Source organism: Phalangium opilio, unplaced genomic scaffold, assembly GCF_054372755.1.
Source record: "Phalangium opilio isolate 3A_F unplaced genomic scaffold, DU_Popi_V2 ptg000032l_1, whole genome shotgun sequence".
Classification (NCBI taxonomy): domain Eukaryota; kingdom Metazoa; phylum Arthropoda; class Arachnida; order Opiliones; family Phalangiidae; genus Phalangium; species Phalangium opilio.
This window is the reverse complement of record NW_028324159.1, coordinates 4,163,829-4,185,250: the sequence shown is the minus strand read 5'-3', so window position 1 is coordinate 4,185,250 and position 21,422 is coordinate 4,163,829. Positions and strand designations below refer to the sequence as shown.

Here is a 21,422-nt window from a genome sequence, read left to right as displayed (position 1 = left end):
ACTTGCAGGGTTTTAATAGATCCTTGAAGGTTCTTGAAAGAACATTCGGGTTCTTGCTTGAACCTTCACGGTTCGTGCAAGAACATTCGGGTACTTTCCTGAACCTTCACGGTTCGTGATAGAACATACGGGTTCTTGCGAGAACCTTCACGGTTCGTGATAGAACATACGGGTTCTTGCGAGAACCTTCACGGTTCGTGCAAGAACATTCGGGTACTTTCCTGAACCTTCACGGTTCGTGATAGAACATACGGGTTCTTGCTAGATCCTTAAAGGTTCTTGAAAGAACATTTGGGTTCTTGCGAGAACCTTCACGGTTCGTGAAAGAACGTTCGGGTACTTTCCTGAACCTTCACGGTTCGTGATAGAACATACGGGTTCTTGCGAGAACCTTCACGGTTCGGGATGGAACATTCGGGTTCTTGCCTGAACCTTCACGGTTCGTGATAGAACATACGGGTTCTTGCGAGAACCTTCACGGTTCGTGCAAGAACATTCGGGTACTTTCCTGAACCTTCACGGTTCGTGATAGAACATACGGGTTCTTGCGAGAACCTTCTAGGTTCGTGCAAGAACATTCGGGTACTTTCCTGAACCTTCACGGTTCGTGATAGAACATACGGGTTCTTGCGAGAACCTTCTAGGTTCGTGCAAGAACATTCGGGTACTTTCCTGAACCTTCACGGTTCGTGATACAACATACGGGTTCTTGCGAGAACCTTCACGGTTCGTGATGGAACATTCGGGTTCTTGCCTGAACCGTCACGGTTCGTGATAGAACATACGGGTTCTTGCGAGAACCTTCTAGGTTCGTGCAAGAACATTCGGGTACTTTCCTGAACCTTCACGGTTCGTGATACAACATACGGGTTCTTGCGAGAACCTTCACGGTTCGTGATGGAACATTCGGGTTCTTGCCTGAACCGTCACGGTTCGTGATAGAACATACGGGTTCTTGCGAGAACCTTCACGGTTCGTGCAAGAACATTCGGGTACTTTCCTGAACCTTCACGGTTCGTGATAGAACATTCGGGTACTTTCCTGAACCTTCACGGTTCGTGATAGAACATACGGGTTCTTGCTAGATCCTTAAAGGTTCTTGAAAGAACATTTGGGTTCTTGCGAGAACCGTCACGGTTCGTGAAAGAACGTTCAGGTTCTTGATAGATCCTTGAGGGTTTGTGAAAGAACATTCGGGTTCCTGACGAAACGTCGGGGTTCTTGATAGAAAATTCTGGGTTCGTCAACGAACGGCGGGGTGTTTGTGAGAACATTTAGCGGAGTGAAGCAACATTCTGGTTCATGAGAGAGAATTCAGGGCTAATGATAAAATGTCCTTGTAATTGAAAAATTATATAGAAATGTCTATTGTTGGAGTTGAGCCGTTCAGATTTCTTAGAACAGTGTATTTTTAACAAGAGCTGGGCTATAGTATAGTAGCCACATCGTTCGCAACTTAATTAGATTATAATTAATAAGGAATGAATTATTCACAAATCACTATAGTCTGTCAAACGAAAGAAGAGCCCTGGAAAATTTGTCCAAATTGATGTCGCCACCATCGACCCCATGGTACTTTATCAACTCGTTTTGTTTTGTCAATAGTCGTCTGTAATATAGTCTGCTATAAACAGATAGGCTTAGTCGCAATAGAACCAATACATTTTGCAATATATATTTAATATGTTTATGTTTCATGGTTTTTTACGATCATCGAGTATTAAAGAATATAAAACAAAATTAACGTCAAGACACCAGTTTTATCTTTGTTGAACTAGCTTTGCAATATATTTTAATGACATAAGTTAAAGTACTTGTCCATAAGTCTAAGTAGTTCAGCATCAAAGCGTCTTCAGTCCACTCCACGTCTTCATCAGAGTCTTCGCTGTCTTCTTGCATATTAATTTTAAGAGGTTCAATTGTGGTTTCGATGATGGAATCTTTTTCCCAATACTCATGCATTATACGTGAACTTTATGAAATAATAAAGCGCCACAAGTCCAGAACCCTGAAGTACGAAATTGACGAGGTGGCTAAAAGTAGAGGTCACACGGTAGTGATAATTCCACCGTACCATTGCCAGTTTAACCAGATTGAACTAATATGGGCACAAGTGCGACGTTGCGAAGCAGAATTCTGGTTTCAAACTCTCGACGGTCAAAGATGCAACATTGAAGGCCATTGAACGTGTGACACCAGAGAATTGGCGTAAGGCAATAGAGCACATCGAGAATATAATGCATGAGTATTGGGAAAAAGATCCCATCACCGAAACCACAATTGAACCTCTTAAAATTAATATTTAAGAAGACAGCGAAGACTCTGATGAAAACGTGGACTGAAGACGCTTTGATGCTGAACTACTTATGGACAAGTACTTTAACTTATGTCATTAAAATATATTGCAATGCTAGTTCAACAAAGATAAAACTGGTGTCTTGTCGTAAATTTTGTTTTTTATTCTTTAATACTCGATGATCGTAAAAAATCATGAAACATAAACATATTAAATATATATAAAATGTATTGGTTCTGTTGCGATTAAGCCTATCTGTTTATAGCAGACTATATTACAGACGACTATTGACAAAACAAAACAAGTTGATAAAGTACTATGGGAGCATGGGGTCGATGGTGGCTACACCAATTTGGACAAATTTCTCAGGGCTCTTCTTTCGTTTGACAGACTAGGCGACTCTATATTCCTCGGTATATGTGAATAGCCTCAAGACTCAATGGGGACTCAAATATCTAGCCCTGCCTGTCGGAATAAAACAAAAACCGGACAACGGATTGATGACTATATCCAAAGAACGGGGGATTTGTTTGTCACTACTGGGATCGTTATAAACACCGTCCTAAGAGACCATTCTAAATTAACATAATTATTTACTAGCTTTTGCTTTGAAAATTCCCCTCAATTTCTGGCAAAATACACGTAGCAACGCATTAAGACTATTCTAAAAGTAAAGTCAGTTGTTTTATAATTGCTTTTGCTTTCAAAATTTCCCTTAATTTTTTAAATTTCGAAATAGAGGAGTGCTATTGAAATTTTGAGTGACAGAAATCGTTTAAGCTGACGAGCTTGAAGATTTTATTGGGGGTAGGACATACCTTAGTACCATAAAGCTCTTCCTTTAAGAAATGAACGATCGGGAAATATTTTTACCACAGTCTTTCACTCGCCCTTCAATGACGAGCGAAATCTTTGGTACTACGACAGTAATAATACAGGGCAGGTCAAACTAATAACCTCAGCGTTAGATCATCACATGAGGTGATTGCATTTAAAACCAACAGCTCCGACCGTTACATAGTTTAGCAACTAAATGGTGCACTAATATTCGATGCCATGAAAAGTATTTAAAAACCCTTAAAGGGAGGGTGAAAAGCAAAATTAAATGGTATTTATATCGACCTACCTGAAACATCCAAGAAATCCCTCCGAATGATTTTAAAATTCAAATTATAGTTTCAATTTTAAATTAATTAGTTTGAGATTTGCACCTCCAACCAATCGCATAACGCCCTGCCATTTTCTTAACAACATTCGGACAGCTGAGATCTTGGTAAAAGAAACAAATCTAAGTTTAGGTAATATGTGAACTCCTATAAAAACATCTTGAGCTTGAAATCACAGCACTACAAATTAATTATTATCCTGCGAATCCAATAACCATATTTTTTTACGAAATAGGCATAGCTTCCTTATTATTTAGAACGTTTTTTCAGTGCGACAGTGCTTTGGAAAAACGCTATATTTCATAGTTAACTAAAACTGTCGGCATAAAGCATATAAACTTAATTTGTACAATAAAGCACTATAGCTTTTCAATCAAGCTTTTCAAGAAGCTTTTGCTCCAAAAACTGAAGCAAAACGCTAAAGCAAAATCGGAACCCGTTTTCAAACGCGCTTTTTTTGGCGCTTCTGAATCAGATTCTCGTGAAATAGTCGAAAATATCTTTCGCTTTTATCCGAAAAAGGAAAGCGCTTGGCCTGGTAGTGACGTGGGTACTTTATTTCTCTCGACCGATTTTTTTTTGCGCCGCGTGATTTAAAATGAGAATAGGCCTAATTTTCAAAAACAATATCGAGTGTTAATTATCTTAAGAATATTTAGAAGCATTTTAAGGGTGTTTTTAACTATTTTAAGGATGTTTATGAGCGTTTTAAGGATGTTTATGAGTGTTTTAAGGATATTTATGAGTATTTTTTAACTGGCCTAAAGATTGAATAGAGGACGACTGATATAAACACGGGTCCTGACGAGCGTGGAGAGGCGAGAGAAGTGAATTTGAAAACGGGTGAAGAGTTTCGCTTTTGCTTCAACATTTGAATCGGGTTTTTGTCAGACAAATCGCGATTTACTGGTGAAGCGAAGCTCCTAAAAAAAGCAACTAGAAAAGCTTGATTGAAAACGGGCTTACATGATATAAATAATCGCTTGCACCACAGCAGTTTTTTAAGGGAGAAAATTTAAACGGTGGAGATTGTAAACATTGTATTGGCGTAAATAGCCAATAAATTCAGCGTACGTGGTTTTGCGACTATTGTTTTTTGTTTAACTTAGCTATGAAAAAGAATTAGGCATATAATACTTTTAAAATCCGTTGAAATATAAAAAACCTAAGATATAATCAAGTAGTTTTTTATGCTTTTTAAAAATGGTTTTAATATTCAATGACAAGAGAGCCAGATCACTTGAAAATAAAAATGCCAGCAGTCGAAGGTTGTGAAACCTTTCTTTTTATATTCGCAAAGGAGGGATGTTTGCACGCATTTCACACGCGTGCCATTATTGAGTCCAGTAACAGGTAACAGTCAGGTTTTCTCCGCGGCGTCAGAGGTCGTTTATTATTCGGGGAATAGGTTATTTTCGCCAGAGTAGAACATTTTTCTCATCCTATCGCCAAAGAGGAAACAGCTACAAGTTTTCTATTTGAGTATTTGGACTTCCAAACAAGTAAGTAAAAATTAAATTTTAGTTACAAATGTAGTCGGATAGTGTTTTTCCTTTAAACACAATTAATAATTTTTCTAGTGATTTTTTTTATTAATAATAGTTCTATTATCAGATAAGTATATTTAATTATAATATACAGTTTGGCAGAGTTATTTGAAGCTATTAAATAGCTTTTGTAATTTAGTTTTTACCTTAGGTTACCTACTAATTGAGACTAATAAGCCACTCGGATAAAACACTCTTCACCCTTAGATAAAGTAAAAATACTGAGAACTGAAAATACTGTATTGACCTCAAATAACTGATGTTTAGGGTATAAACAACATGTAATGAAAACCGGACCTATACTAATGTAGTGACCCTTTCTAAATGTTCATTCTGGGGGCAAGAAAAAAAACAAGTTTAAAGAATTGAAAAAATAAATAAAATTATGGTTAAAGTCAAGATCCAAGCTAAATGGCTTTCTTAATTTTACTAATACTTAAATTAGATATGCAAGAATACGTATTCCATTTACCTTGCATGTTGACTTTAGCCTATTATACAGTAAAGGTAATATTGCTTCAGAATTAGCTCATTGTGAATATTTACGCGTAAGTTCTTCCTTTTGTTTATTTAAACAGATTAGACACAATGGAACCACAAACATATCAATACCGTTGTTCGATATGTGGGACAACCAGAAGTATTTTATTAAAGGCTCTCTCTCATATTAGAATTTTGCATTGGCCACAACCAAGATTTCATGTGTCGTGTCCAGTTCCTAATGTGCTAGTGCTTTTAAAAACTTTCACTCTCTAAAAAAACATATATTTAGAAAACACGGCTCGCTTATTAAGTTGAACATTGGACAGAACACTGAAAATGATTGTGGAGATAGGGAAGACTATAATCTAACCCCTGAAGTTAACGAAAATGAATTAACCCCTGAAGTTAACGAAAATGAATTAACTTCTGACGATAATGATACAACCGAAAATAGCCAGGATAGGCCACATGATACAAATGATGTACAAAGACTTCGAAACAACGTAGCCCTGTTTTTATTAAAAATAAGAGAACAACATAAACTTCCAACCGCAGTTGCTCAAAATATAGCAAATGGCATTAGTGGGATATTAGAAAGCGTCTTAGAACTACCAAGAGAGGGTATTTTGGATAATCCAGATCTTTTAACTTCCATTACCAGTTTAGTTAAAAGTGAGCACATGCTCAACTCGTATTGTAAAACGTCCCTTAATTCGATTGAGCCAGAAGAATATATTTTAGGGGTTCAAAATATAGGAAATAGGGTAATTAAAGATAAAGTTTTAGTTGTACCAATAAGAGAAGTTTTTAGAGTGCTAATAAGTCATGATGATATTTGGCAAGAAATATTGCTAGATAAATCAACGCTAGAATTAAGAAATGAGGCTGTTAGTAATTCATTAACAGATTTTACTGATGGAGAAATATTTAAAAGGAACACTTTTTTTAAAACAACATCGAATAATATAATTTTAAGGCTTCAATTATACTTGGACGAAGTGGAGGTTTGTAATCCCTTGGGTGGCAAAAGAGGTAAAAATAAGGTTACCCTATTTTACTTTACCATAGGAAACATTAAGGCTTACCGAAGAAGCAAACTTAGTCAAATATTTTTGCTTGCCGTATTTAAATACAAACACATCTCTAAATATGGCTATGATAAACATTTTACACCAAGTTACGAATGACTTGAAAGCTTTCCAAAACGAGGGAGTTTTTATTGAGAAACACAACAGGGTCGTTCAGGGTATAATAACAACCATTTCTGCTGATAATCTTTCGGCTCATTCATTTGGTGGTTTTACTCAAAACTTTACATACAACCGTATTTGTCGGGTATGCATGGCTCTTAAAGATGAAATTTCTGTTGAGTTTGATGAAAATAACTTTACGTTAAGAAACGAGCAGATTCACAACTATCATGTAGCGGAAGTTGAAAGAAATGAAGACAATGCTAAAATTTACGGGGTTGATAAGAGTTGCCCATTTAGCAAAATACCAAACTTCAGTGTAACAGAGTCATTTCCCCCTGATATAATGCACGATTTATTTGAAGGCGTAGTACCACTTATAATGAAGTTAGTTATAACAAAGTTTGTGAAGAACGGATTCTTTTCATTAGACTACCTTAATTCTAAAATTGAATCTTTTCCATTTGGCGAGCTATATCGTAAAAATAAGCCAGTTTTACTTAACAAAAGAATCCTTCATGACAATGGTAAAATATGTGGAAGTGCCTCGCAAAAGAAATGCTTTTTTTATATTATAACACTTATTTTAGGCGATATTGTCCCAGTTGGTGATAGCCATTGGGATCTTTTGTTGCTCTTGACGGAAATTATGCAAATAATTGTATCGCCAGTTATTTCAAAAGATTGGTTGTCTTACTTAAAATATATAATTTTAGACTTTTGCGAAGCACTTAAACATCTTTTCCCTAAATCTTTTATTCCCAAGATCCATTACTTAATACATTATCCAAGGTTAATTGAAGAATATGGTCCCCTTATACGACATTGGTGTATGCGCTATGAAGCCAAACACCAATATTTTAAAAACATTGCGGCAAAATCCCGAAATTTTAAAAATATTGCAAAAACCTTAGCTAACCGTCATCAAAAGCTGCTTTGTTGGTTGCAAAGTGGACCAAATGGTTTTGAAAACGAGTCTGATGAAGGGAAATGCACTGAAATCCAAATTGAAGAATTACCAGGGAATTTAAGGGAAATAATTCACACCCTGTTTGGTGGGTTAGAAGATGAAACTGTTTCAAAAACAAATTTTTTGGTTAGGGGAAGCGTTAGATTTGCTCCAAATTATTTCTTTATTCTCGGACTGATAGCGGGCGAAGGCATTCCAATTTTTGCCAAGGTTATATATATTTTAAAAATTCAAAAGGACTGGGTTATATGTGTTATAATGTATCAAACTATAAGCTACAGTAAAAATATGGCTGCTTATTCCGTAAAGGAATTAAACACGTGAGTAGGGGGAATATGCCGTTCCCAGTGCAGGTACAGTGGAAGGCAGGGGAGGATGGGAGGATGGGAGGATTGGAGGATGGGAGGATTGGAGGATGGGAGGATGGCAAGATGGCGGGAGAGAAAACGTAAACCTTTTGATTGACTCACCCCTCTCTCAGACCGGTAAGAGGGCGTTTATGATTGACTCACCCCTCTCATCCCCGCACCTGCAAGGGGTGTTTTTGATTGACAGGTCAATGAAGCGTGTTTGATTCTCGGATGTGGAAGTACATACATTGGAGTATGAAGAAAGGGCGAATTATGATTTAAGAAATAAACAGTATTTTAATATGTTAATTAGATTAAAATTTGAACCATTAATTTCTCCCGTATTAATCAAATGGTTAAGGGGGGGTATGAACCTCCAGATGACGTTGGGGGGGAAATAAAGAATCCCCAAAAAACCCAGCTCTACCGATTATTCTAGATCATTCTAGAAAAATTAAAATTCCCCGTAAAACCCAAGTTAACGTTGTTTAAGGCCATGACGTAAAATGTACAGTCAAAGTTGTAGATTGTTCGAGAATAATCTTTCCGAAAAAACCCACTGCGTAAACACCATTAATGTACAGTCAAAGCTAGGATGCTACGACCGTGTATTTTGTAAGGGAGAGGAAAAGTGTTTATTTTTGCTGAACATTATTAATCGGGAAGTTATAGACTTGAATGGAGTAGGATGTCCAAAAGCTAACGAAATCGATGGGGATGGTCCGATGGTGACGTGTATGCTTAACCATAAAACTGTCTGTAATAATAAGAAGTATTTGTGTGCACTATCAAAATGTATATTATTTTCCGATTGGATTTATAACCACCAGGAAATTGTAAATAATCATTTAGGAGATTAATAAATCGAATAAAATAACAACGATAAAACGACTTTAATTATAAATGTATGAATCCTCCAAATTCCCCAATGAATCGGATAAAATAAACCGATTGATGTGGTTCATTAAACCCCGGTCAAACTCTAAGAGTTGCGCCCCCGTCTCAATATCAACTTCGGGGTTGACTGTCCGGGCGTCCCTTCTCTTAATGAAGATTGCGTAGATCGCAGCCAAGACACTTAGAACAATGAAATTAATCGAACAAATTATGAAAACTCAATGTATGATTATGTTGAAAACTAATTAAGTACCTGAATCCATCGCAATTAGGGGTTATGTACGCCCCATTCGGGATATATTTCACGTGATGCACATCTCTCTCCGGGCTAAATATAAATGTAAATAAATATACAACTCCCAATTCGGGGAAGTGTATTCATCCGCGGGTTCCCGCCAAAACCTCGACCACTCGCGAAACCATATGAGATACGTACTTCACCCTATTTAATTATTCCTATACTATTTATATAATTAACAATACATACATGGGATGCATCTGCTCGGCGGTTACATCTTCAAGCTTCAACATTAATTCCTCAACCCCGGCAATTAATAAGTTGGGCATCATCAATTCGCGGATGTTAGCGATTATTCTAATATTATAATTTTATTAATACTATTTAACAGACTAATTAAAACATCCTGTTTATTTACTTGAATCCGTCACAATTCATGACTCTAGCGATAAATTGTGGTGTCGGATTACCCTCGTAATCGTCTAAACCATCTCTATTAATATCGAAATTAAATCAGACTCAAATAACGCGCATGAATCCATTATGATACTATTATAAATATAAAATTACTTACAAGCCCCCCACACTCAAAATTGGAAGCGTGTCCTGGCTATCTTCCGCCTCCTCCACCACAACATTAACCCCCTCGTTATCTTCAAAATTATATTCGACACCATTTTCATCCAAAAAGTTAATCACACTATCGTCATCACTATCAATTACTAATTCATCAGCGTCTTCTCCTTGCGGGTTGTATATAGCATCCGGGCACACATCAAAAATAGGTAGATTTTCCGCGACCATTTTAAAATTTAGTTATTCAAAAAATAAATAAAAGAAGATGAACTTTTCTCGTTGAGGTAGAAAGAACGTTGTGAGTAGAATATTGAAAATTGCCCCTGTACCCACGACCTGGTGTAGTATGAAATTCTCTAACCCTTCCACGGATTTTCACCAAATCACAATAGAACTTCAAACATTTAGTATGAATTGTAGGATTAAAAACCATACACACACATGAATCACTGGTTTCATTCGGGATTCCCTCAAAAAACCCAAAAAGCGCGAAGAAATCAAGCCCGATGCTGGGTGGTCGGTTACTAGTTCAAAATATACTGATAACTTAAAGGACATGGTACATAGAATTAGTACGTATCCGACCCCTCGTTTCGAACCATCTAGAAGGCGAAAACACGTGCGTCTTAACCTAACATGTCAACTTGAAGTCTCGACAAACCCCTCGTGTACGAATGTACCTGCTACTATAGTTTAAGATACCGTTTGGGTTTTTCATCAGAGGAGTGAATTTCTTAGACTCGAGGGAGTCTTCACATCAAAGCGTCATTGTTGACTTTTCACTACCTACAATATAGACCGAATTCGGATGTACAATGAAGTGTCGATCAACTCGAACCATCTAGAATATTCTTTCCGATTCCAGAACATTCCATTGTTTCTAGATGGTTCTTTTTGGGTCTTCCATATTACACCATCTTAAACCAGGTGCAATTGGATTTCCGTACGTTGATGGGGAAACCCTGGAAAATCCAAGTAAAAAGACACTGTTTAAGGCTGACAATATTTATATCCAATGGGAATCACGGGAAAGGGTGAAACAATATATACGTGAGCTTAAAAATTGCATAAAAGGGAGGTGAAATGGGTACTGGTGGTCACACTCGATTTCAAGATGTACTCCTGTTCCACATGCGCCGATGTCTTCACGAACCAGCAGAACCTCACTCGACATATGCGGGTCAAACACGGTAATATTTCTTTTGTGTGTCCAGTTTGCGATAAGTCATTTTCGCGGATAGATAAATTTATAAAAAGTTGATGAAAATTTAGTTAAGTGAACATTGAGTGCCTGCAAATGTTGCTCAAGGACTAAAAAGTGGTTGGAAGTGTTGTCAAATGAGTAAAAAGTAGTTCTATGGGTTATTAAATGAATAAAAAGTGGTGGATAGTTTTTTAGATGAATAAAAGTGGATTGATTGTGTTGTTAAACGAATAAAAAGTGTTTGAAAATGTTCTTCATAGACTAAAAAGTGGTTGACAGTTTTGCTAAATAAGTAAAAAGTGGTTCAAAGTGTTGTTAAATAAATTAATCGTGGTTGAAATTGTTGTTAAATGAATAAAAAGTCGATGGGTTGATAAATGAGAAAATGATGGATGAGTGTGTTGATGTACGACTAAAAAGAGGTCGAAAGTGTAGTTAAAGCACTATAGTATGATAGAAAATGATTAGAAATAGTGGTAGGAAGTGTCGTTCAATGACTTAAATATGAATGAAAATGTGAATAAATGACTATAACATAAAAGAAAATGATGCTAAGTGACTGAAAAGCGCTTCTAAGTGTAGTTAAATGACTGAAAAAAGCTAGAAAGTGTCGCTAAAAGACCAAAAAGTGGTTGAAAGTGGTTGAAAGTTGTTGAAAGTGTCGTTAAATTAATAAAAAGTGGAAGAAAATTTAGTTAAGTGAACATTGAGTGCCTGAAAGTGTTGTCAAATGAGTAAAACGTAGTTGTATGTGTTATAAAATGATTACAATGTGGTTGAAAGTGTTATAATATGAATAAAAGTGGGTTGCTTGTGTTGTTAAACGAATAAGAAGTGCTTGAAAATGTTGTTCAAGGTCTAAAAAGTGGTTGACAGTTTTGTTAAAAGTAAAAATAGTTCAAAGTATTGTTAATTAAATTAATCGTGGTTGAAATTGTTGTTAAATGAATGAAAAGTCGATAGTTTGATAAATGTAAAAATGATGGATGAGTGTGTTGATAAACGACTATAAAGTGGTCAAAAGTGTAGTTAAAGCACTACAGTATGATAGAAATTGATGTTAAAAGACTAAAAATGGGTTTGAAGTGTCGTTAAAAGACTAAAAATGTTGTTGAAAGTGTCGTTAAATGATTAAAATTTGAAAGAAAATGTCGTTAAATAACTAAAATATGAATGACGATGTGGTTAAATGACTATAATATAAAAGAAAATGATGCTTAATGACTGAAAATCGGTTCGAAGTGTCGTTAAATGACAAAATGGGGTTGAATGTGTCGGTAAATTAATAAAATGTTTTTAAAAATGTCGTTAAATGAACAATATTTACCTGAAAATGTTGTTTAAAAACTTAAACTTGGTTCACAGGTTTGTTAAATGAGTAAAAAGTAGTTGCAAGTGTCGTTAAGTGAGTAAAAAGTAGTTGCAAGTGTCGTTAAATGAATTAAAAGTGGTTGACCGTGTCATTAGAGGAATTAAAGAGGGTTGAATATGTTGTTAAACGAATAAAAAGAAGTTGAAAATCTTGTTCAAAGGTAAAAAAAAGTGGTTGACAATTTTGTTGAACGACTTAAAAGTGGTTGAAAGTGTTGTTAAATAACCAAATAGTGATTGAAAGTGTTGCAAAATAGCCAGATAGTGATTGAAAGTGTTGTTAAATAACCAAATTGAAAGTGTTACTAGATGATTATAAAAGGTTAAAGTGTTGTTAAAGGGAAGAAAACTGAGGGGTTTGAGAGTGTTGTTAAATAATTACAGCGCGATTAATTGATAAATGTCCTACCTTGGGCTCTCGGGCGCTGAACATAGCTGTATGTGTAAAAGATACGAAAAGCCCGTTAAATTAAGAAATTCCGTCATTTTCGGTTCTGTGTAATAAGAAACAAAAACATAAATAAGAGAAAATTCTACCATGATTCAAAACATAGAATATACGGATAAGAAGATACGGCAGCGTGTCGAATTTATCGTATCATAGAGAGATTCAGATCCAAAGATAAGGCTTTTTACAATTCTTCAAATTGCCCTCAAGATTTCTAAATAGGTCATATGAGATTCAATTTACTCTAAATTATATTTCACCTTTGCCCACATTGTACCAAAGTGTTACATTATAACATTTTTACATGGGCCTTGTCTTAACCACCTGTAAATTATTAACGTAATTATAAACGTCGAGATCGATTTAATCAGTTCTGATCAGATATTTTGTATAAAGAGTGAAAATGTTTCTTTTTGATGGGCATCGTCCACCTGACATCACTAATTTAAATAGTGATGAAGTCGTCGGAAATGAAAACGTTAAAGATCTCTATCAATAAAATATGGTTGAAAACGTTCTTAAATACTAAATTTCATTAAAAAGCGCTGATGACAAATTTTTATTAAAAAAAAAATTCGGTTGTATAACCAATTTCAATAAGAAGTTCTGCTTTTTGAATAATATGTGCTTTAAACTCTTTTTAAATGAAAAACAATTGTTGTTAATTGAGTAAAAAGTTGTTAACAAAAGATAAAATATTGCTTAAAAGGTTTGATTAATGAGAGAAATGGTTGGAGTGTTGATAAATGACTTTAAAGTGGCTGAAAGTGTCGTTCCATGACTAAAACTTGGTTAAAGTGTAGTTAAGTGATGAAAAATAACTAAAAAAACTATTCAAAGTGTTGTAAAACGACTAAAACATATAGAACGAAAGTTATTTCAATTATTTTAGGCATGTATAAATGGAGGATACAAAAACATCTCAACAGCGAGTGAATTTTGATCACACGAATACAACAAGAAATTGGTCCATTAACGTAACAGATGTGGACTACCTAAAAAACCATTTGAGTTAAATCAAGATTAAACGATATCATAACCAAACATTGGGTGCATCACGACGTTTCGAGGAGATTTTTGACAGTTGATTTTAGTCAAAACCTATTGGTGAGAAATTAACATTTGGTAAACTTGTTTGCAATATTAACCAAGGCTTTGAATGTAGAATTTATAAAGCCTAGACTATTTTAGCTGTAAAAATCTACTCAAGACAAACTTCCTTATCAGTTTGATAAATACAAATTTCATTGGTTGTAACGTTGAAATTGCGAAGCATACCAAAAAGCTCACCCCTTTTATCAGTATCAAAATCTTTTCTAAATTACGGTGAAATTTCAAAATATACGTAGTTCTCTAGAGTTTTAAATACCACGGTCACTGGATTGAAGAGGCAAAGCTCCGAACCCTACCAAAAAGCTCACCCCTTTTATCAGTATCAAAATCTTTTCTAAATTACGGTGAAATTTCAAAATATACGTAGTTCTCTAGAGTTTTAAATACCACGGTCACTGGATTGAAGAGGCAATGCTCCGAACCCTTTGACCGGGGCGGGCCAGGGGAAAAACGAAAATATACATGTGTCGGCCCGCTCCCGGTCAGGGGGTTCGGAGCATTTATATCCAATGGGAATCACGGGAAAGGGTGAAACAATATATACGTGAGCTTAAAAATTGCATAAAAGGGAGGTGAAATGGGTACTGGTGGTCACATTCGATTTCAAGATGTACTCCTGTTCCACATGCGCCGATGTCTTCACGAACCAGCAGAACCTCACTCGACATATGCGGGTCAAACACGGTAATATTTCTTTTGTGTGTCCAGTTTGCGATAAGTCATTTTCGCGGATAGATAAATTTATAAAAAGTTGATGAAAATTTAGTTAAGTGAACATTGAGTGCCTGCAAATGTTGCTCAAGGACTAAAAAGTGGTTGGAAGTGTTGTCAAATGAGTAAAAAGTAGTTCTATGGGTTATTAAATGAATAAAAAGTGGTGGATAGTTTTTTAGATGAATAAAAGTGGATTGATTGTGTTGTTAAACGAATAAAAAGTGTTTGAAAATGTTCTTCATAGACTAAAAAGTGGTTGACAGTTTTGCTAAATAAGTAAAAAGTGGTTCAAAGTGTTGTTAAATAAATTAATCGTGGTTGAAATTGTTGTTAAATGAATAAAAAGTCGATGGGTTGATAAATGAGAAAATGATGGATGAGTGTGTTGATGTACGACTAAAAAGAGGTCAAAAGTGTAGTTAAAGCACTATAGTATGATAGAAAATGATTAGAAATAGTGGTAGGAAGTGTCGTTCAATGACTTAAATATGAATGAAAATGTGAATAAATGACTATAACATAAAAGAAAATGATGCTAAGTGACTGAAAAGCGCTTTTAAGTACGGAAATCCAATTGCACCTGGTTTAAGATGGTGTAATATGGAAGACCCAAAAAGAACCATCTAGAAACAATGGAATGTTCTGGAATCGGAAAGAATATTCTAGATGGTTCGAGTTGATCGACACTTCATTGTACATCCGAATTCGGTCTATATTGTAGGTAGTGTAAAGTCAACAATGACGCTTTGATGTGAAGACTCCCTCGAGTCTAAGAAATTTACTCCTCTGATGAAAAACCCAAACGGTATCTTAAACTATAGTAGCAGGTACATTCGTACACGAGGGGTTTGTCGAGACGTCAAGTTGACATGTTAGGTTAAGACGCACGTGTTTTCGCCTTCTAGATGGTTCGAAACGAGGGGTCGGATACGTACTAATTCTATGTACCATGTCCTTTAAGTTATCAGTATATTTTGAACTAGTAACCGACCACCCAGCATCGGGCTTGATTTCTTCGCGCTTTTTGGGTTTTTTGGGGGAATCCCGAATGAAACCAGTGATTCATGTGTGTGTATGGTTTTTAATCCTACAATTCATACTAAATGTTTGAAGTTCTATTGTGATTTGGTGAAAATCCGTGGAAGGGTTAGAGAATTTCATACTACACCAGGTCGTGGGTACAGGGGCAATTTTCAATATACTACTCACAACGTTCTTTCTACCTCAACGAGAAATGTTCATCTTCTTTTATTTATTTTTTGAATAACTAAATTTTAAAATGGTCGCGGATAATCTACCTATTTTTGATGTGTGCCCGGATGCTATATACAACCCGCAAGGAGAAGACGCTGATGAATTAGTAATTGATAGTGATGACGATAGTGTGATTAACTTTTTGGATGAAAATGGTGTCGAATATAATTTTGAAGATAACGAGGGGGTTAATGTTGTGGTGGAGGAGGCGGAAGATAGCCAGGACACGCTTCCAATTTTGAGTGTGGGGGGCTTGTAAGTAATTTTATATTTATAATAGTATCATAATGGATTCATGCGCGTTATTTGAGTCTGATTTAATTTCGATATTAATAGAGTTGGTTTAGACGATTACGAGGGTAATCCGACACCACAATTTATCGCTAGAGTCATGAATTGTGACGGATTCAAGTAAATAAACAGGATGTTTTAATTAGTCTGTTAAATAGTATTAATAAAATTATAATATTAGAATAATCGCTAACATCCGCGAATTGATGATGCCCAACTTATTAATTGCCGGGGTTGAGGAATTAATGTTGAAGCTTGAAGATGTAACCGCCGAGCAGATGCATCCCATGTATGTATTGTTAATTATATAAATAGTATAGGAATAATTAAATAGGGTGAAGTACGTATCTCATATGGTTTCGCGAGTGGTCGAGTTTTTGGCGGGAACCCGCGGATGAATACACTTCCCCGAATTGGGAGTTGTATATTTATTTACATTTATATTTAGCCCGGAGAGAGATGTGCATCACGTGAAATATATCCCGAATGGGGCGTACATAACCCCTAATTGCGATGGATTCAGGTACTTAATTAGTTTTCAACATAATCATACATTGTGTTTTCATAATTTGTTCGATTAATTTCATTGTTCTAAGTGTCTTGGCTGCGATCTACGCAATCTTCATTAAGAGAAGGGACGCCCGGACAGTCAACCCCGAAGTTGATATTGAGACGGGGGCGCAACTCTTAGAGTTTGACCGGGGTTTAATGAACCACATCAATCGGTTTATTTTATCCGATTCATTGGGGAATTTGGAGGATTCATACATTTATAATTAAAGTCGTTTTATCGTTGTTATTTTATTCGATTTATTAATCTCCTAAATGATTATTTACAATTTCCTGGTGGTTATAAATCCAATCGGAAAATAATATACATTTTGATAGTGCACACAAATACTTCTTATTATTACGGACAGTTTTATGGTTAAGCATACACGTCACCATCGGACCATCCCCATCGATTTCGTTAGCTTTTGGACATCCTACTCCATTCAAGTCTATAACTTCCCGATTAATAATGTTCAGCAAAAATAAACACTTTTCCTCTCCCTTACAAAATACACGGTCGTAGCATCCTAGATTTGACTGTACATTAATGGTGTTTACGCAGTGGGGTTTTTCGGAAAGATTATTCTCGAACAATCTACAAATTTGACTGTACATTTTACGTCATGGCCTTAAACAACGTTAACTTGGGTTTTACGGGGAATTTTAATTTTTCTAGAATGATCTAGAATAATCGGTAGAGCTGGGTTTTTTGGGGATTCTTTATTCCCCCCCCAACGTCATCTGGAGGTTCATACCCCCCCCTTAACCATTTGATTAATACGGGAGAAATTAATGGTTCAAATTTTAATCTAATTAACATATTAAAATACTGTTTATTTATTAAATCATAATTCACCCTTTCTTCATACTCCAATGTATGTACTTCCACATCCGAGAATCGAACACGCTTCATTGACCTGTCAATCAAAAACACCCCTTGCAGGTGCGGGGATGAGAGGGGTGAGTCAATCATAAACGCCCTCTTACCGGTCTGAGAGAGGGGTGAGTCAATCAAAAGGTTTACGTTTTCTCTCCTGCCATCTTGCCATCCTCCCATCCTCCAATCCTCCCATCCTCCCATCCTCCCATCCTCCAATCCTCCCACCCTCCCATCCTCCCATCCTCCCCTACCTTCCACTGTACCTGCACTGGGAACGGCATATTCCCCCTACTCACGTGGAAACTCTTATATCCGAGTGTGCTATTGTCAAACGTTACTCATCCTCCGCTCCATTCTTTCAAGTCTCGGGGAGAAGAATATATTAAACTTGAACACTGGCTTTGTTTTGCCGACTAGTTTAAAATATATTTCAATATATCGAGCCGACTAGTTTAAAATATATTTCAATATATCGAGCCGACTAGTTTAAAATATATTTCAATATATCGAGCCGACTAGTTTAAAATATATTTCAATATATCGAGCCGACTAGTTTAAAATATATTTCAATATATCGAGCCGACTACTTGTAAATATATACAATATGTATCGAATTTCTAGCATGAGCGACGAGGATTCTTTTTACAAGTACCATGTAACTTGTGACGAAAATAAAAAAATAGTTGAAGTTAAATCAACCATTTCCGGAAATGATTTGGTTGAGCAAATGTCACAAATGTTTGCGAAAGACATTAAATTAGTCCAAGTGTATGACGATTCATGGAATGACTGGCTGGATCTGGACGTATCGGGAAGCATTCCTTCCGATAAATCGAAGTTACGTATTATTGTGGCCTCATCAAATGCTACAAATCGAAATAAAATATGGTAAGCCCTATTTTTGTCTGATATTTTGACATTCTTTGCTTTTTATGTGAAATTATTCCATAATATTACCAGTATGGATACAGGTGACAATTCCAACAAAGAAACTAGTGGTGATCAAGAATCTGGTGCATCAAATTTGACACCAGACGAACCTGAAAACGATAATTCGAACATTATTGACAGGGAGAGTTCTGATGGAGAGCTCCCAATTAACTATTCTATTCCCAAATTCTCAGCTGAAATTGAAAAAATGATTAGGAATAAAGATGTAGCCCTTTTTGGCAGAAAGTACAGAAGCAAAATACTCTCGACAATCTATGAGGATATGCGATCGCATGTGCTGTACGTAATTTGTAAAAACGTTTCAAAAAGAGTTATTGTTACTATTAATTATGTTTAGGTATCCAACTTCAGAAGAATATAATACAGTTGCGATGAAACTTGTTATAAAATACCCATTTTTGGGTGATAAATTTTCAAAGCAATCAAAATGTGTAAGATCATTATTTTATTCATTATGTGTATTGATATGGGGTTTTGACACACACTGTATGACTTACATAATTGTAACATTATAATCATTATATGTTATACAAAGGTTTCACTAAACCCTTCAGTAGTTACCTCATAATCACTTCAACCCATGACCTACTTAAATATGTTGATAAATATATAAGGTTTTTAAATGAAATTCAATTTAGGCGAGTTGGGTAGTTTCTCTGAGGCAAAAGTTCAAGCATGAACGTATGCCTTTAACCAGCGAGAAAAAGGTCATGGAGATGAAGAGAAAATTTAGAGCTGGTAGCTCAACTGGCAGGAAAAAATCTGTCGATGAGAAAATGCTACAGAAAGTCACCAAGCAAAGGGAAACACAGGTAATATAAATTTTAATGAAGATGCTAATTATTATCGGAAAATAAAAAAAAAAATTATTCCGTATGTGTACGTAATTTTAGGTCTCCTTCTACTGTGGGGAAGATTCACACAGTATCAACTCTCACATTGAAATATTGAACAAGGAGTTTGAAAAAAGTAAGCCAGATCAGAATATTATAAATGAAAAAATGAACAAAACGTTCAGCTTCAGGCAAATGTTTGCCTTTGAACACGATATTCCTATCGTTCTTGAAAAGTTTCCAGCGCTTAAGAAGGAAAACGAGGTATATGGTTTGATTTGTTTGTTGGTAAGGAAATATTCATGTCATTTGGCCTGTTTAGTTGATTGAAGAATTAGCTAGAATTTGTGGAAAGTCAAGTGGTTCTGGAGTGATGCACACATTTTTGAGCCATATAACTCAAATAAAAAGGAAAGTTTTAGATATGACGAAATCTAACCCAAACGCCAAAAACATTAATAGTTTGTTGGAGAAAAAAAAAGAAGTTTTACTTCAAAGTGAATTTGAAGGTATGGTTCAATAAATTTTAAAATCTGGTCTAAAATAATAATTATATAATATAATGAAAACAGATATGGAAGTGGACGCGGCAGTCTTGCTTTTATGCTTACTTTTTTCGGAGAATCCGAAATACTTTTACATTTATGGGGTAAGTTCCTTTTAAGATAGCTTGATAGGATGGATCACAAAATATGACATTGGGAACTATTTTTAAGAGAATGGTAGATACCATGCCTATAAAATGGACTGTCAAACGATATTTAAAAGTGTCTAATCGGTTTTAATTTCTCGAAATTTAACGACAGTGTTTTAAAATTGTAATAAAGGCGAGGAAAATTTATTTCTTATCAACAGATTATTTAGAAATCATTAAAAATGGAAAATCATTTGGAGACTTTAAGATCAAATGATATCTAGGTTTTTAAGCCACACACGGAATACATAAAAAATATGTCGATTCCTAATTCTTTTAAGAAAAACCTTTTTTTTTGACAACTATCACATTAAAAAATAATAGAAATTTCAGAAGCTAACAAATAAGCTTAATGCTTTGTTTCCAGAAGGAAGCAGAATTTCCAACACCATTATTACTCTTCTCAGAGGAGGATTTATTTTCATCGGAAATAGTTTTAAAAATTGAAAGCAGCGAATTCTATTGTACGAGCATTAGAAAGGCCGTTCTGTGCTTGTTTAGCAGCTACTATATTTTCAATCTGAAATACCCAGAGAAACTTTCAAGAACTTTGGAGTACTTTCAAAAAGTAATTTTCAATTTAAACGCGAAAAAATTATCAGTTTCAGTGGCAAATATTGTAAATAAATTAGCCTGAAGTAAAATTATGAAAATCATAATTAATTTCTTATTTATTTATATTTCATGGTGAAGTGTTTTTAAAGAGGCTCCAAGAGAGAAAAATTTAATATAATTGTTATGATTGCAGCCTAACACTGTTAAAATAAGAACCTCTATAAGGTGGTCATATGATATAATATAATTCCAACGGATTTGAAACAAACGAGGTTCAGATTCTACCTAAATCGGGTTCATAGTCGAGCTACACGGGTTCTGGGTTGACTGCAACACGGTTCTTAGGCTATCTCTTCACGGTTCAGAGTCAAACTACATGGAGTTCTGGGTCTAACTCAATACGGTTCTTAGCGTACGAAACAGGGTTCTTAGGCAAACTCGACAGGGTTCAGAGTCGAACTCGACAGGGTTCGGAGTCGAACTCGACAGGGTTCGGAGTCGAACTCGACAAGGTTCGGAGTCGAACTCGACAGGGTTCGGAGTCGAACTCGACAGGGTTCGGAGTCGAACTCCACAGGGTTCGGAGTCGAACTCGACACGGTTCGGAGTCGAACTCGACACGGTTCGGAGTCGAACTCGACAGGGTTCGGAGTCGAACTCGACACGGTTCGGAGTCGAACTCGACACGGTTCGGAGTCGAACTCGACACGGTTCAGGGTCGAACTAAACAGGGTTTTGTGTTTAACGCAATACGGTTCTTAGCCGTACGAAGCGGGGTTCAGAGTCGAACTGAACCAGGTTTAGAGTCGAACTAAACCAGGTTTAGAGTCGAACTAAACCAGGTTCAGA

The 21,422-nt window shown here is 35.8% G+C and overlaps 1 protein-coding gene across 1 annotated transcript; it reads left to right on the top strand.

Annotated features, from left to right (window-relative positions):
• The first annotated feature begins 18,678 nt into the window (after nt 1-18,678).
• Nucleotides 18,679-20,235, top strand: LOC149685330 (sterile alpha motif domain-containing protein 3-like). Its single transcript, XM_089871007.1, has 7 exons — nt 18,679-18,770; nt 18,829-18,922; nt 19,130-19,303; nt 19,385-19,588; nt 19,647-19,833; nt 19,897-19,973; nt 20,152-20,235. Exons 1-7 carry the CDS (start codon nt 18,679-18,681, stop codon nt 20,233-20,235), a joined length of 912 nt encoding a protein of 303 aa, XP_089727133.1.
• Nucleotides 20,236-21,422: the final 1,187 nt, after the last annotated feature.

Coding starts and splice junctions, on each gene's coding strand:
- LOC149685330 (XM_089871007.1), top strand. CDS start 18,679: ATGATTAGGAATAAAGATGTAGCCCTTTTTGGCAGAAAGTACAGAAGC. Junction 18,771..18,828: donor GATATGCGATCGCATGTGCT/GTACGTAATTTG, acceptor AATTATGTTTAG/GTATCCAACTTCAGAAGAAT. Junction 19,834..19,896: donor ACTTCAAAGTGAATTTGAAG/GTATGGTTCAAT, acceptor TAATGAAAACAG/ATATGGAAGTGGACGCGGCA.